Raw genomic sequence first — 17,469 nt, 5'->3', positions numbered from 1 at the left:
TTGCACGGAAGGTTCTCCTGCTCAAGTCATCACATGTCCAGGCCCGTCTGAAGGTTCCCCTGCTCCAGTCATCACATGTCCAGGCCCGTCTGAAGTTTGCCAATGACCATCTGGATGATCCAGAGGAGGCATGGGAGAAAGTCATGTGGTCAGATGAGACCAAAGTAGAACTTTTTGGTCTAAACTTCACTCGTTGTGTTTTGAGGAAAAAGGATGATTTGCATCCCAAGAACACCATCCCTACTGTGAAGCATGGGGGTGGTAACATCATGCTTTGGGGGTCCTTTTCTGCGAAGGGGACAGGGACGACTTCACTGTATTAAGGAGAGGATGAATGGGGCCATTTATTGTGAGATTTTCAGCAACAACCTCCTTCCCTCAGTCAGCGCATTGAAGATGGGTCGTGGCTGGGTCTTCCAACATGACAACGACCCGAAGCACACAGCCAGGAGAACCAAGGAGTGGCTCCGTAAGAAGCATATCAAGGTTCTGGAGTGGCCTAGCCAGTCTCCACACCTAAATCCAATAGAACATCTTTGGAGGGAGCTGAAACTCCGTGTTGCTCAGCGACAGCCCCGAAACCTGACAGATCTAGAGGAGATCCGTGTGGAGGAGTCGGCCAAAATCCCTGTTGCAGTGCAAACCTGGCCAAGGACTACAGGAACCGTCTGACCTCTGTAATTGCAAACAAAGGTTTCTGTACCAAATATTAACATTGATTTTCTCAGGGGTTCAAATACTTCTGTTCAGCAGTGCAAGACAAATACATTCTTTAAAAATCATACAATGGGATTTCCTAATTTTTTTAAAAAAAATTCTGTCTCTCAAAGTGGGAATGCACCTAAAATGTGAATTTTAGACCCCTCCATGATTTCTAAGTGGGAGAACTTGCAAAATCGCAGGGTGTTCAAATACTTCTGTTCCTCACTGTATATATCCATAATGATGTACATTGTACATATGCTTTCAATATATATCATACGTGTCAAACATCTATATCAGCTCTCTAGGTTATTTCATGTGGCCCTTGCACCTCTCCTGCAGGTACCCCCTTGTTTCCTCCCCCACCTTGTCTCAGCAGTTGGCAGCAGTGAAGAGAATAGAACTCCTCTGCCAAATCCTGCACCTCTCAGTGCAGCTGCAGCACCCCCTCATCCTCGTCTCCATTGGTCTCAGCATTCAGCAGACTCTGGTAATTGACTCCACTCCTCCTCTGGACCTCCTCCAGACCCTTCACTTTCTGCTTTCCAGCTCTGCCCCCAAAGGAGGTGCACGGTGATGTTAGGGTGGGTGTGGGGTTCTTGGCATCTGATGTAATGGGGGGGTGAGGTGCTCTGGACATCTAGTCTTACAGTTACAACTGGCCCTTTGAGGACAACCATAATGCTGACACAGCCTGCGATGATATATAAGATATATTTAATAATGATCATTAAAAATAAAAACCAACTTTAGCCCTTTATATAGAATTCTGATTTTTTTATTTTTTTTTGTACAGGTGGATTGATGAACCACGTTTTCGGTCATGCTGGTCTTCGTGAATACAACTCAGTCACATGGGAAAGCAAACATCTGGGTGTCTTAATTGATGGAAAGTTTTTATTGCAGTTCACTGGAGGAGTCACACAGGACACAAGTCATATCCGTGTTCTAAATGTCATAAGTGCTTTGTGTCCTCTTCAACACTGATCCAACCTCAGAGGACAACATGAGAAAAGTCATTTCAGTGTTCTGGATGTGACAATTGCTTTACAGTAAAGTCCAACCCATGTATACATAAGAGGAGTCATTTCAAGCTATTTCTTGTTTGGAACGTGACAAAGATTTTACAATGGAGGCAAAACATATCACACACCAGAAGGTTCACACTGGAGAGAAGACATATCAGTGTTCTGAATGTAACAAAGCTTTTACATGGAAGTCACAGCTTATCACACACCAGAGGAGTCACACTGGAGAGAAGTCATATCAGTGTTCTGAATGTGACAAAGCTTTTACATGGATGTCACAGCTTATCATACACCAGAGGATTCACACTGGAGAGAAGTCATATCAGTGTTCTGAATGTGACAAAGCTTTTCCACGGAAGTCGTATCTTATATCACACCAGAGGATCCACACTGGAGAGAAGTCATATCAATGTTCTGAATGTAACAAACCTTTTACATGGAAGTCACAACTTATCACACACAAGAGGATCCACACTGGAGAGAAGCCATATCAATGTTCAGAATGTGACAAAGCTTTTACACAGAAGTCAGATGTTATAGCACACCAGAGGGTCCACACTGGAGAAAAGCCATATCAGTGTTCTGAATGTGGCAAAGCTTTTACAATGAAGTTACATCTTATCAGGCACCAGAGGGTCCACACTGGAGAGAAGCCATATCAATGTTCTGAATGTGACAAAGCTTTTACACAGAAGTCAGATCTTATAGCACACCACGGGGTCCACACTGGATGGAAGCAATATCAATGTTCAGAATGTGATAAAGCTTTTACACAGAAGTCAGATCTTATAGCACACCACGGGGTCCACACTGGATGGAAGCAATATCAATGTTCAGAATGTGACAAAGCTTTTACACAGAAGTCAGATGTTATAGCACACCAGAGGGTCCACACTGGAGAAAAACCATATCAATGTTCTGAATGTGGCAAAGCTTTTACAGTGAAGTCATATCTTATTAGGCACCAGAGGATCCACACTGGAGAGAAGTCATATCAATGTTTTGAATGTCACAAAGCTTTTACACAGAAGTCATATCTTATAGCACACCAGAGGGTCCACACTGTAGAGCAGCCATATCAGTGTTCTGAATGTGATAAAACTTTTAAACGGAGAGGAAACCTTGTCATACATGAGAGGGTTCACACTGGAGAGAAGCCATATCAATGTTCAGAATGTGACAAAGCTTTTACAAGTAATTCCGGGCTAATCTATCACCAGAGGATTCACAAGCTTGAGCTGCATAGAGGAAACTCCAGAAGAAGGGGCAATATTAAAGAAGTCACAGCTGTCCCATTAGGCTCACAGGCCCAACGTCTTCCCACAAACTAGGGAAGACATGATGCTACTTGAAAAAAAACTTTGACCAAACAGGACTCTAATGATCGGATTCATTGGTTTTAGTACTTATGTCCATCAGAAACACACCTAGAAGGTCTGTGAATATTTTACCTTTGGACATTTCTTCAGACAAGCAGCAATGACTGAACTGTATTCCTCATCATTCTCATCTTTATCCTTTTTTAAGGAGCATTGACTGAACATGTAATTCATTTTCATCATTCACTAACTGAGCTATGTTCCCATGTATTTTCTTCATTGCCAGAATCTGACCAACCAATACATGACCAACAATGCCTCAGTACCAGAGTCTAGGATGGGGTCCAATGGCTTCTTGCCAAGCCTCTGAAACCTCATTAGGAGAGTCCATTCCAGGTTTTTTTGAGAACTGATACACCATAAGCTAGGCTTGAGGGCTCCAGCTAAGCCCACCTTGTCCACACCTCCCATTACATGTACCACCTCCTCTCCCATGATCAATGCCTCCTTTCCATGTTCCATCTCCTCTCATGGATGACAGCTTTGCAGGCAGGTCTGTAGCTGAGATACCAGCCAGATAGAGGTCTCTGTGTGGTTAGAGAGTAACTTCTTAAGCTGGCGTAGGCCTTCCAACACGGAGTTAATGCTGTTTTAGGGGACATATTCAACAGTACCACCTAATCCCAGCTGGCCACTTATGTTTCATCTGGTTTTCTCAAAAGGGATTCTATCAGGTGAAGATTGGATGTCCTTGTTATCTTTTTTTTTGTCCAGCTATTGCTCATCTCCATAAACTATTCACACGGTACAACTGCAAGAGATCTGAACTTACAAAGTGCTAAGTGTGCGGTCATATTCCTACCACTTCTTCTGGGAGACTGAAATTCCTCTTATTGGGGTTCACCTTAATGACTCTGAATGAACGGGTCCCTTTTTGGGACAAAGTTAGCAAAGAGCACTAATTATTCCTGGAAATGCTAAGACATCGGCACTAAAGTGTAACAATGGGCAAAATCAATAATTACATAAATGGTGCAATCTGTCATTAGCATAAACGTTTTATGTTTTTCCAAGTCTCCCCTTGTAATATTTTTATTACCTGTTGACCCTCCCAGTAGATCTGATTTTTTCTGCTTCCTGTAGAAGGCCAAGCTATTTGGCAAAAATTAAAGTGGGGGGGGGGGGTTGGGAAACACCATATAACACTGCTGGGGGTGCTTACAACTGTCATCTTCCATTCATATGGGGGGTTGAACCTTATAGAGAACCTGTTGCTGTAACTGCTGTAGAAGAGTTAGCTGGAGTTGGACTTTACTTGTTGTGTGTCTTACTTATAATCTATCTAAGACTTCCCTGTACAGGGTGACAACGCTGCTGTGTAATGTTCCTGCAGAATGATCAGGGTTGTCACCCTGTTACAGAAGGTGGGAAATAACAGATCTACAGACAGGACCAACAGCTGATACAACTATGTTGCAGAGGGAACTCTGGGAATGCTAATGACAGATTGCATTACACATTCAGTCAGCAGACTTCCTACTGTTGGTCTTCTGTTTGAATTGTGTTCTGATATTTGCTGTCCTGCTGTAAAAGGTGTAAATGATTGCCCACATGTTTCCTGTATAGCAGGGACTACAAACTCATATCAGGAATATTAGGATGGGTACTTACCCAAGGGGGTCACCTTTTTTGATTTGGAAGAAACATTTCACATGGTTTCTTTCCATTAATGACACTGACAAGGGGAGTCTCACTTACTTCACTAACAATAGGAGAGCCAATCACAGGCCAGTAACATTTCATGGTCTCTCACTGTAATTGCAGAATGTTTAATCCCCATTGGTCCAATGGATTCCTAGTCCTTCCAGATAACATTTGCTTCTTTTGTGGAAGGAGCACCCTAAAATGTCTTCCCTTCAATTCCACCCATAGCTGTACTTTAGGTTATGTTGCCCCTCCCCCATATCTGTAAGGGAAACCTCAATTTCTCCCAATACTCCCCTGGCCTTCCAGTGAGAAGAAACATTTTCTCTGGATTGGAGATGTTTTATGCAGTGAGCCCTTCATAGACAGGATGGGGAATCTAAGATACGTAAGATGAACCGGAGTACTGGAGTCATGGATCAGATAACCAATGACACCATTGATGTTATAGCAGAGCTGACAGCAGAAGTGGCTCCACCACCTAAGGTGTTGTCACAGAACTGCATGGCAGCTGACTATCTCTTGGCAGACCAAGGTGGAGTCTACAAATGGTGTCAGATAGAGAGTGTTGTACATTTATATTAGAACATGAGGATCTCAGAAGGGGATATCTACACAAGGTAAAGGAGTTCCAACAGGAACCTGGGTGGGAGGAGGTGGGATCCAATGTTTTGGGTGGGTTTAGTTGGAACCTGGTTGAGTAATATGGTGGGTTTGCTTCTTAAGCCATTAGTTGCTACCATAGTTTTGATTTTGAAATGTTATATATTGCTGTATTTTCTTTTACTGCCAGAGATTATTTTGCTTTTTTAAGTTATATTCACATTTTAGGCCATATGATTAGTTAAAACCCCAAACATTTCTTTTATTTTCTGAAATCAGAGACTCTGGAGAATATAATGGTGGTAGTTGCCATTTTTCATGTCACAGAATATTAGTACAGCTGTTTATCAAATACATATTTTCTGTAAAATAGATAATGTTAGTGCACAAAGAACACAATATATGACCCAATTTGGTGAAATTATAAAATATGGGGTTGGCATCAAGTATATAGATACCAAACATGTCAAACTTTATAAACTGTGCGTACTTGTGAAATGGTGACAAACTTCAGTTTGACGCTTTAAGAGCATTTATAGGTTATCAGTTCAGATAGTTATCCGTGAACGATGGCCTCAGAATGATTGTTCTCACTCTCGCTTGTGCAATGATATGTAAAATGTGTAGTGTGATTTGTTTTGTGAGTTTTTATTTTTATAGTGTTACTTAAATTTTTTTCATCTCTTTTTACACTTAACATGGCTTCTGTCAGATAGGGGGTTGATAGCCCCCCTGTGGTACATATTTCTGGTCACAGGTCCTCTTTAAAGAGACATCAGAACATTATTAGACCCCCAATGTCACCTCTGTACCCCAAGAAAGATGTTCAAGCACAGATCATGCCTAATCAGCTCCTTCCCAAACCATAATGACTGGAGAATGACAGCGCTGAACCCAGAAATGACATAATCTCCCACCTCCCACATTCATTCACTGAAGGGGAGATCAGAGATCAGATGTTTGCTGATCTCCTTCTGCCCTCACCACTGACACCCACCATGTCTGTCTTGGGCTTGCAGGAGGGACAGCTGAGCCCGGTATACATGGTGGGGGGAGGACCTTCAGTGCGGCTGAATCACTTCCACCAGAAATCTGACAGTTGGCCTAACAAATGTAGACAACCCCCGGGTGCTATAGCTATAAGGCCGTGCTGCTGCTGATGGAAACCTTACATTGGCCGGAGTGAAAGGGTTCCACTAATGTCCATCTGCCAAATCTGTATCTGAGTAGACCATAGAAGCAGCATTAGAAAGAAATGTGAGCATGGCTTCAGTCAGGCGATGGTCCTGGTGGTCATGGTCTTGTTCTCTTTCAGGTCCTCTCACCTTGTAGATGGTGACATGGACTTGTTGTGTGGGAATGAGCAGGAGGGGCTTGGGGTTCTCTTGTACCCAATCAGCCTGTTATGGATAAAAGATGAAAGTGTCTTCTGGGAATTTCCAGGGATTTGGATGTTTAGAGGGTCACATAAGTGGGCAGGGCTGATATTAAATAGGGGCGTGTCATATGTTAATCAGTTTCTTAGCATAGATGATATAAATGGTATAAATAGATCCTTGAAATGTAAACAATCTAGGACACACAAATCTATCTCTCAACCCCCCACCTCAGTCTCTGCCCGAATCACACACCTACTGAGCGACATATCAGACTGGATGTCGCTCTACTTCCTTAAACTGAACCTCTCCAAAACCGAGTTTCTTGTCTTCCCCCCAGCCTGGACCCCACCCCCTACTGACTTCTCCATCACGTCCAACAACTCCACCATCAAACCCGCCCCGCAGGCCAGAGTACTTGGTGTCATTCTGGACTCCAACCTGTCCTTCCAGCCCCAAGTCCAATCTTTAACAAACTCATGCAGACTCCGCCTCCGCAACATCGCCAAAATCTGCACGTTCCTAACCCCAGAAACCACTAAACAGCTCATCCACTCCCTCATCATATCACGACTCAACTACTGCAACTCCCTCCTCACTGGCCTGCCTCGCCGCTGGCTATCCCCACTTCAGTCCATCCTGAATACGGCTGCCAGACTCATTCACCTTTCCAACCGCTCCGTCTCCGCCACCCCCCTCTGCCAATCCCTCCACTGGCTTCCGATTGCGCAACGGATCAAATTCAAAATCCTAACACTGACGTACAAAGCCGTCCACCATACTGCCCCGAACTACATCACTGACCTAATATCCAAGTACCGCCCAACACGCACACTCCGCTCCTCACAAGACCTCCTTCTCTCTAGTTCCCTGGTCTCCTCCTCCCATGCCCGCCTCCAGGACTTCTCCAGGGTGTCACACATCCTCTGGAACTTCCTGCCCCAACCCATCAGATTAACACCTACTCTCCTCTCCTTTAGGCGCACCCTGAAAACCCATCTCTTCAGGGAAGCCTACCCCGCCCCCTGCTAACTTGCCGACCTCCTCCACTCTTCCTACCACTCCATCCCCCACAGCTATCGCCTCCTGTGCCGCTATCGCCTCCTGTGCCGCTATCGCCTCCTGTGCCACCATCCCCTCCCTCCTAGATTGTAAGCTCGAAAGAGAAGGGCCCTCGATCCCCTCATGTGTTGCATTGTATTGTTATTGTTCTGTCACATGTTCTGTCCCCGTTTGTAATGTACAGCGCTGAGCGAACTATTGGCGCTTTATAAATACTGTATAATAATAATAAAGTAGGCAGGTGCAGTCTGCTTCTTCTACTGTAGGGGGCACCCAACCAGGGTGACATCCCAGCCTGGGGAGGAAGTCGGGGGACACTTGGTTTCTCTGTGGTTTCCCGATTCCTGGAGACTGTGTGGAATGAAGGGGTCCATGGAGTCCTGGAGACATTTTTTATTTTTTTGTTTACATGTTTTAAAGACCATTTATACCTTAAAATTACTTAAAACCCCCAAATATTATATATATTTCTTCACAACAGCAGACACACTAGAGGATAAATTGTTAGTAGTTCTGATGTTTTATGAGTTTTATTATTTTACACAATATTAGTGCAATGATTTATGAAAGGTACAATTTCAGTTAAAAATACAGTAAAGTTAATTTCTGGGACATAAATGTAATTTATTATCTAAGGTTTCAGTAAAATATAAAAGATACATTTCCCCGCCCTGAATATAATGGGATCCCACATAACAGTCGCTGTTCATATTCAGAATTCCTTTCTTACAATGGGATCTTGTGTCCGGATAAAGTCTTTTATAGATCCCTTGTGACATTGTGTTCTCATTGTAAAATCCTAGATTTGTAAATCTGTCGCTGATATTTATAATGGTTTTGTCCAGAAAAAGAATGGAGTGATGTGGAGAGATGGAAACATATGTATAGATGAAAGATTGGTCTGTTGACTCCCCAGAGCTCCTTTCCATGAGAGATGTTTGTTCCCCCCCAGAGCTGAACAATGGTATGTTCCTGAATGGCCAGGCTGCTGGTTTGTTGAATCCAGAGTCTACATACAAGATGCCTCCACAGTGTACATTGATGGGGCTGGGAAGGCTGGTACATGTTGTTCATTTGCTCCGGGTGCAGGAGATAGGACAGAATCCCATTGTTGCCGGGTGTCCTCGCTTTCCTCAATTCTGTACTCACTTCATTTACAAAAGCAAACTATGTGAGTGGAGAAGGTGATTGTATCCGGCTGGAGCTCAGACCTGACAGGGACTCGGGATTTTGGGCCTCTTACGTCTAAGACAAATATAGTCTGAGTTGGAGAGAAGATAAAATATCATTTCTTCTCAGAGACATTCTGAGGGGTTTTCCACACTTTGTAATTGCTGACAATTCTTTTGTGGACATTCAGCTGTCAGTGGGGAAACCTGCCGACAGCTGAGGAGTCATCGGTTAGGGGTGTGAGTGCCTGATTTCCAGCCAATCATTAACAACCAGATATATTTCACACAGAATTCAGATCAGTCTATCAATTGTCAACAGATGAGAATTCTAGAGAATTCAGAGAAAGCTCCACCCTCTTTCCTTCTCCACCAATCATGAATCGCCAGTTACCCAGTCACCGTGGGCATGATTTCCTTGACATCCATCATTGGTGTCAGTGAGATAAAAAAAAGCCCCATCGTTGGTGTCAATGAGATAAAAAAAGCCCCATTGTTGGTGTGAGATAAAATAAGCCCCATCATTGGTGTCAGTGAGATAAAATAAGCTCCATTGTTGGTGTCAATGAGATAAAAAAAAGCCCCATTGTTGGTGTCAGTGAGATAAAATATGCCCCATTGTTGGTGTCAGTGAGATAAAATAAGCCCCATCATTGGTGTCAGTGAGATAAAATAAGCCCCATCATTGGTGTCAGTGAGATAAAATAAGCCCCATCATTGGTGTCAGTGAGATAAAATAAGCCCCATCATTGGTGTCAGTGAGATAAAATAAGCCCCATTGTTGGTGTCAGTGAGATAAAATAAGCCCCATCATTGGTGTCAGTGAGATAAAATAAGCCCCATCATTGGTGTCAGTGAGATAAAATAAGCCCCATCATTGGTGTCAGTGAGATAAAATAAGCCCCATCATTGGTGTCAGTGAGATAAAATAAGCTCCATCATTGGTGTCAGTGAGATAAAATAAGCTCCATTGTTGGTGTCAATGAGATAAAAAAAAAGCCCCATTGTTGGTGTCAGTGAGATAAAATATGCCCCATTGTTGGTGTCAGTGAGATAAAATAAGCCCCATCATTGGTGTCAGTGAGATAAAATAAGCCCCATCATTGGTGTCAGTGAGATAAAATAAGCTCCATTGTTGGTGTCAATGAGATAAAATAAGCCCCATCATTGGTGTCAGTGAGATAAAATAAGCCCCATCATTGGTGTCAGTGAGATAAAATAAGCTCCATCATTGGTGTCAGTGAGATAAAATAAGCTCCATTGTTGGTGTCAATGAGATAAAAAAAAGCCCCATTGTTGGTGTCGGTGAGATAAAATATGCCCCATTGTTGGTGTCAGTGAGATAAAATAAGCCCCATCATTGGTGTCAGTGAGATAAAATAAGCCCCATCATTGGTGTCAGTGAGATAAAATAAGCTCCATTGTTGGTGTCAATGAGATAAAATAAGCTTCATTGTCGGTGTCAATGAGATAAAAAATGCCCCATTGTTGGTGTCAGTGAGTTAAAATAAGCCCCATCATTGGTGTCAGTGAGATAAAATAAGCCCCATCATTGGTGTCAGTGAGATAAAATAAGCCCCATTGTTGGTGTCAGTGAGATAAAATAAGCCCCATTGTTGGTTTCAGTGAGTTAAAATAAGCCCCATCATTGATGTCAGTGAGATAAAATAAGCTTCATTGTTGGTGTCAGTGAGATAAAATAAGTTCCATTGTTGGTGTCAGTGAGATAAAATATGCCCCATTGTTGGTGTCAGTGAGATAAAATAAGCTCCATTGTTGGTGTCAATGAGATAAAATAAGCCCCATTGTTGGTGTCAGTGGGAATAAAGTGTACCCCCAGCCAGCATTGGTGGTCAGTGGTGGTACTTACCTGATCCCACCCTCCCACTACCTCTCTGCTGATGTCACAATTATACTTTCACTACAGGAAATGAGATGCCGGCTCCCAGCAGTCGGGTATAATTGCAGTGCCTGGTGATGGAACCCAGAGAGTGTTCCGGAGTCATCACCTCACTGCCACTCTGATGTGTCCTGGAACCTGCCAGACAAGATCATTGGAGAACACTTGGAAACAACAACAAGGTTCAAACTATGAGACATTTCTTGGAGCTGCAGTTCCTCTGAGCTCCACCACATGGTGAGCGCCCTTCTACCCAGACAGGAAGTGATGTCAGGTACAGATGGAAAGTGATGTCAGGTACAGACAGGAAGTGATGTCAGGTACAGATGGAAAGTGATGTCAGGTACAGACAGGAAATAATGTCAAGTACAGATGGGAAGTGTTGTCGGGTACAGACAGGAAATTATGTCTGGTAGAGGCAGGAAGTGGTGTCAGGTACAGATGGGAAGTGATGTCAGGTACAAATGGGAAGTGATGTCAGGTACAGACAGAAAGTGATGCCAGGTACAGATGGGAAGTGATGTTAGGTACAGACAGGAAGTGATGTCAGGTACATACAGTAAGTCAGGTACAGATGGGAAGTGATGTCAAGTACAAGTGGGAAGTGATGCCAGGTACAGATGGGAAGTGATGTCAGGTACAGACAGGAAGTGATGTCAGGTACAGATGGGAAGTGATATCAGGTAAAGACAGGAAGTGATGTCAGGTACAAATGGGAAGTGATGTCAGGTACATACAGGAAGTCAGGTACAGATGGGAAGTGATGTCAGGTACAGACAGAAAGTAATGCCAGGTACAGATGGGAAGTGATGTCAGGTACAGACAGGAAGTGATGTCAGGTACAGACGGGAAGTGATGTCAGGTACAGACGGGAAGTGATGCCAGGTACAGATGGGAAGTGGTGTCAGGTACAGATGGGAAGTGATGTCAGGTACAGACGGGAAGTGATGTCAGGTATAGACAGGAAGTGATGTCAGGTATAGACAGGAAGTGATGTCAGGTACAGACAGGATGCTCTGGGTGAGAGGTGAGTTGGAAGGAAGTGAAGAGGAGACATTGCTGTATCTCCCAGCAGACAGGAGATGTCAGTAATGAGGCTCCACCTGATGCTGGCTGCTGGGAAGGTATATAATCCCTCCGTAGTTTTCATCAGTGCCTCAGTGTTCTGCCTGTGAGCCGCTTCCCTGCTGGATCATGCGTCCTGTATCTTGTATACTTTCCCCTGATTCTGGTTTCCTGCACCCTGTTCCCCCATCTCTGCTCCCCTGATTCCCAGTCCCGGGTCTGCCCGGTGTATGTCAGCTTCCCTCCATTTGTACACAGTGTATTATAGTCAGGTTGTTAGGTTGGTTATTTGCTGTCACATTTATGTGTCACTTTTGCTTTGTTTATGGTCTGTGGGTGTCGGAGGGTGTCGTGTCCATTAGTAAACTCCACTTAAAGTGATTGTAAAGGCAACATTTTTTTTCTTTTAAAACAAACATGTCATACTTACTGCTGTGTGTGATGGGTTTGTACAGAGCAGCCTGGATCCTCCTCTTCTCGGGTCCCCCACAGGTGCTCCTGGCCCCTCCCTCCTGTTGAGTGCCCCCACAACAAGCAGCTTGTTATGGGAGTGATTTAGTCCGGACTAAGTGTCTGATGATTATCTGTTCCTGTCCTAATTAATCATGCTAGCTCTTTAGTGCACATATGAAGAAAGCCACACTGACACACGTGTAGTCTGTGAAAACTTCTAGTTTATTGGAATGAAAAGGTGAGTTTATATATGCAAGATAATGCAAGGGTGGTGAGCAGTGTTACTGGGCTACGTATGCGCTTCTAATTGGTCATGTCCATACGAGGCAAACTTCCTTCAGGGCTTGTGGTGATCTCCTCTTAGGGGTTATCTTGGAAAGAAAATATTTTTGTTCTTCCACAAAATCCTGACCATTGTACTATGCATGCTGGGCAGTATATGACATACTCCTGACCACTGCACAATATATACAGGGCAGTATATGACATGTTCCTGACCACTGCGCTCTTTACACAGGGCTGTATATGATATACTCCTGACCACTGCGCTCTGTACACAGGGCTGTATATGATATACTCCTGACCACTGCACTCTATACACAGGGCAGTTTATGACATGTTCCTGACCACTGCGCTCTGTACACAGGCCTAAGATATAATCCTGACCACTGCACACAGGGCTGTATATGATATATTCATGGCCACTGTGCTCTGTACACAGGGCTGTATATGATATACTCCTGACCACTGCACTCTGTACACAGGGCTGTATGTGATATACTCCTGACCACTGCACTCTGTACACAGGGCTGTATATGACATACTCCTGACCACTGCACTCTGTACACAGGCCTAAGATACAACACTGACCACTGCACTCTGTACACAGGGCTGTATATGATATACTCTTGACCACTGCACTCTGTACACAGGGCTGTATATGATATACTCCTGAACATTGCACTCTGTACACAGACCTAAGATATACTCCTGACCATTGCACTCTGTACAAAGGGCTGTACATGACAGGTTCCTGACCTCTACACTCTGTACACGGGCCTAAGATGTACTCCTGACCACTGCACTCTGTACACAGAGCTGTATATTATGTGCTCCTGACTACTGAACTCTGTATGATGGGCTGTACATGACATGTTCCTAACCACTGCACTTTTTTTTCTGAGCCATGTATGACATGTTCCTGACCGATGACCACTTCTAATGCTGGGCTGTATAAGACATGATCTTACCCACTGTGACATACATGACATACTACTTCTGACTACTTCACTCTGTATAGGGACTGCATATCATATACTCCTGACCACTACACTCCTCGATGTAAATCACATACTCCTGACCACTACACTCTGTACTCTGGGATGGAAATCACATACTCCTGACCACTACACTCTGTACTCTGGGATGTAAATCACATACTCCTGACCCCTACACTCTGTACTCTGGGATGGAAATCACATACTCCTGAGCACTGCACTCTGTACTCTGGGATGGAAATCACATACTCCTGAGCACTGCACTCTGTACTCTGGGATGTAAATCATATACTCCTGACCACTACACTCTGTACTCTGGGATGGAAATCACATACTCCTGACCACTACACTCTGTACTCTAGGATGCAAATCACATACTCCTGACCACTACACTCTGTACTATGGGAGGTAAATCACATACTCCTGACCACTGCACTCTTGGATATAAATCACATACTCCTGACCACTGCACTCTGTACTCTGGGATGGAAATCACATACTCCTGACCACTGCACGTTGCTTGCAGGGCTGTATGAAGTAGTCTCCTGACCCCTGCACTCTGGGCCATTATTCATGGTGAACCAGAAACTTTATGACCTGTAAAGGCTTGTGAAGTGTCCCCTGTGAGAAATGTTTGGGCCCCAAAGATCCCCATCGTGGCCCCGACACACACAATTCTTTTCACTGAATAAATTCTTTATTATAGTTTTACTTCTAACAAGATTGTAATCATAGAATCAGGAAATAACAAAGGGAGGAATCCGATTGGTCAGGAAGATCCCTTGTCTGGAATGTGGGGGCGGAGTCATTATTATTGGTGTACAATACAATACACAACGTGTTCCATTATTATAACAAAGTATTGTAGAAAAGATCCCAACATGTGACATGGCTGATTGATTGCTGGTCATATTAGTTCATCTATTCTCTAAGTGGGGCGGTATCTATTGGGCCAATCCCTTTTACAAACCACACATAATATCGCCCTTCCAAAAGAAAAACTAGTGAAGAACAGTCAGAAAAGATGAGTAGGGAAAAAAATGTCAGTGGCCTCCACCTGTAAATTCCTGTTTTGAGGGTTGTCTAACTGTTACCCATCTAGTGCACCTGTTGATAATTTCATTAACACCAAAGCAGCTGAAACTGATTAACAATCCCCTCTGCGACTTCACTGACCAGATCAATATCTCAGGATTCTCATTGACTTGATGCTAGACTCTGATTAATAAGTCTTTCTTTCATTTTTTGAGCCGTGTATTATGAATGCTAACTCTACAAAGCTGCAGATCTGTGAGAGTTCTTTTCAAGATTCTTCTGTTTATAGATTACTGAGACCTTTACAGTAAGATGTGCATTTCCTCATGTAATGTTCTATTTGTGTGTTTTGTTTTTTCTGTTGGTTGGACTGGATGGATTGGTGTCTTTTTTCCATCCAGATGAACTCTGTAACTATGTAACAAGGTGACTCCAGTAACACTGCTGAGACTCATTTCGTTTTGGTGAAAAGGTACAAAAAGAAACCTCCATTTCCATATATTTCAGATTATACAAAAAGACGTGATGGGGATAAAATACCAGATTGTCTCCTAAGAATGTAGGACGTATATTATGGTATGTTTGCTGATTTGTAATCCCATGATATATATTTAGTGTGTTGGAGTTTATCGGTATTGTCAGGAATATTGTATGCATGCTACCAAAGCCGTAATCAATCAGTAGATCAGTATACAAATTATTATTTTATTATCTCTCCTCTGTGTGTACAACTATTATTCTAATTGCTTTATGTAATCCAACCTCCTGATAGTTACAATTCTCCATTTAATCGCTGTTACACCAAAACGTAATGATTGTAAATGAGGAATAATATCTACTCTCCAAGGCATTCTATAGATTTCACAAGGGACAATCTGTTATAGTGAAATATTCATTTTTCCTGATCACAGATTAGTTACTTCCATCCCCAAATAAACTCAGACCAGACAATTCTTATCCAAGGATGACACCCAGTGGCCATGGGAGGTAATGCTTGAGTAAACATGGGTTAGAGAATCAGATTCCCCAATCACAGAGAAGGTTCCTCCTTCTGGGCCAGGTTTATTCACATTTGATGAGTGTATAAGTCATAACTAGATAAAACCGGCAGGAACACTGACAAAGGGAGGAAAATCTACACAGCCATCTGGAAGGTAGACATCATCTCAGACTCAGATCATCTAAAGACACTCATCAATTGAAGAAGAGACACCATTTTGTGGAAGCTCAACCCCAACCATTAATCAGCAGCTATCTTTGAGTCTGATCATCAGTTCTGTAAAAGATTACCTGATACTTGGAGTCTAATTACATATTTTCTGTTGATTTTGCTTGTTTAGACTAGTAAGTTAATTGCCACATTCCTTTGTGTAACCTAATAACTCTCCCCATGATAACATCACTTCAAGTTAAGTCATTTATAAAAATGTTCCTGTTCTTAGGCCATACTGGTGGATTAATCTGCATAGTTTATTCCTTCTGCAGGAGACAGATTATTGTCCGTTTTCATTGGTTATGTTGTTTACAGGGAGAAACTGATTATTGAATTTAATTCACTCTATTTTAGAGCTTTTACAGAAACATCTTAGTGTCAGTGTAAATCACAATCTGACTATTATTTATGGTGTTTGTAAGTGACTTATGTAAATAAATATTGATTTTCATACTCTGCAGTCTATACCTACACAGATCTTGTTTGAGTTCTTAAAGAATTTTTCAGAATAATTAAGTCAGTTAAATTATTTTTATAAATCATTTTTTTGTATTGGAGATACTGTGATTTGATTGATTTGGCTGACTAAATCAATTGTTCGGGTGTTCCCTGACAATTTGGACACTAGATGTGCTAATTGCTAGGATACTTATCGTCATCTAAAGGCCAATTGAGGTATTTTTGGTTTAAAATCAATGGATAGTTTAATTCTGTGGTTTTATGTAATTTATGTCTTCAATGTCTACTGTACTTGAAAATGTATGAGTGTGATCTCAGGTATTTGTATGAAACCACCCCTGACACAGTAAACTAAGGGGTCTATGCAAAAAATATGTTGGGGAGTGTGACAAGCATGTGTCCAGCCTTGACAAATTCTGGCCATATTTTAATAAACTCAGCTATTTCCTATAATCGTCAGCTCCCTCTAGTGGCCATAATGATGTATTACTTCCAAAATACCTCAGTCAGGAAAGACAGTTCAATACCGCATTATGGCCACTAGATGGAGCCAATGATCATAGGAAATCACTGTATGAAAAGACCAACATGTGACATGGCTGAATGAATGCTGGTCATATTAGTTCATCTATTCTCTAAGTGGGGTGGTATCTATTGGGCCAATCCCTTTTACAAACCACACATAATATCACCCTTCAAAGTGAAAACAGAAACGATTTGCACAAAATCAAAGAGTAAAAATATTTTCCGGTGGATCCCCTCTACCCAGACCCCATATGTAGACATAGAACAACAAGCTGTGTTCCCTCTCGTGCCGCACTCCTCCAACCACCCAAACCCACACAGAAGCCAAGGGAAATAATGAGAGGAAAGTTCCCCCCTAGTTTGGGGCGGAGTTCTCCTTCCCTCCTGTTGGGGGATGGGAGAAGGATGGACTGAAGACAGAGAGACGCTTCGGGGTCACCACTGTTCTGTAGAGCCTTGAAATGAAGGACATCAACTTCAGAAGTTCTTGTTGTCTGTGTAAAGTTCCCCGATAACGAGATCTGGGCTCTCCCGGCTTCTAGCTCTGTAACCCGCTATATCATTATCAGGAAACGCAAC

At 42.9% G+C, this 17,469-nt stretch overlaps 2 protein-coding genes across 2 annotated transcripts in view; one reads left to right on the top strand and one right to left on the bottom strand.

Annotated features, from left to right (window-relative positions):
- LOC149460596 (uncharacterized) overlaps positions 1-4,121 on the top strand; it is a 48,848-nt gene extending 44,727 nt beyond the window's left edge. The window contains exon 2 of the mRNA XM_089679431.1: positions 1,854-4,121. Within this exon, the coding sequence (XP_089535557.1) occupies positions 1,854-3,061 (1,208 nt within the window). The 3' untranslated portion in view covers positions 3,062-4,121. The remainder of the gene's footprint in view (positions 1-1,853) is intronic.
- Positions 1-17,469, bottom strand: part of LOC149460594 (uncharacterized) — a 219,150-nt gene that overhangs the window by 147,968 nt on the left and 53,713 nt on the right. Inside the window, exon 6 of the mRNA XM_089679430.1 lies at positions 16,530-16,546. Coding sequence (XP_089535556.1) covers positions 16,530-16,546 — 17 coding nt within the window. The remainder of the gene's footprint in view (positions 1-16,529; positions 16,547-17,469) is intronic.

Source organism: Staurois parvus, unplaced genomic scaffold, assembly GCF_062004578.1.
Source record: "Staurois parvus isolate SC_StPar_1 unplaced genomic scaffold, SC_StPar_1.0 ptg000224l, whole genome shotgun sequence".
NCBI lineage: Eukaryota > Metazoa > Chordata > Amphibia > Anura > Ranidae > Staurois > Staurois parvus.
The sequence above is the reverse complement of the archived record's forward strand: the minus strand, read 5'-3'. Positions and strand labels throughout refer to the sequence as shown.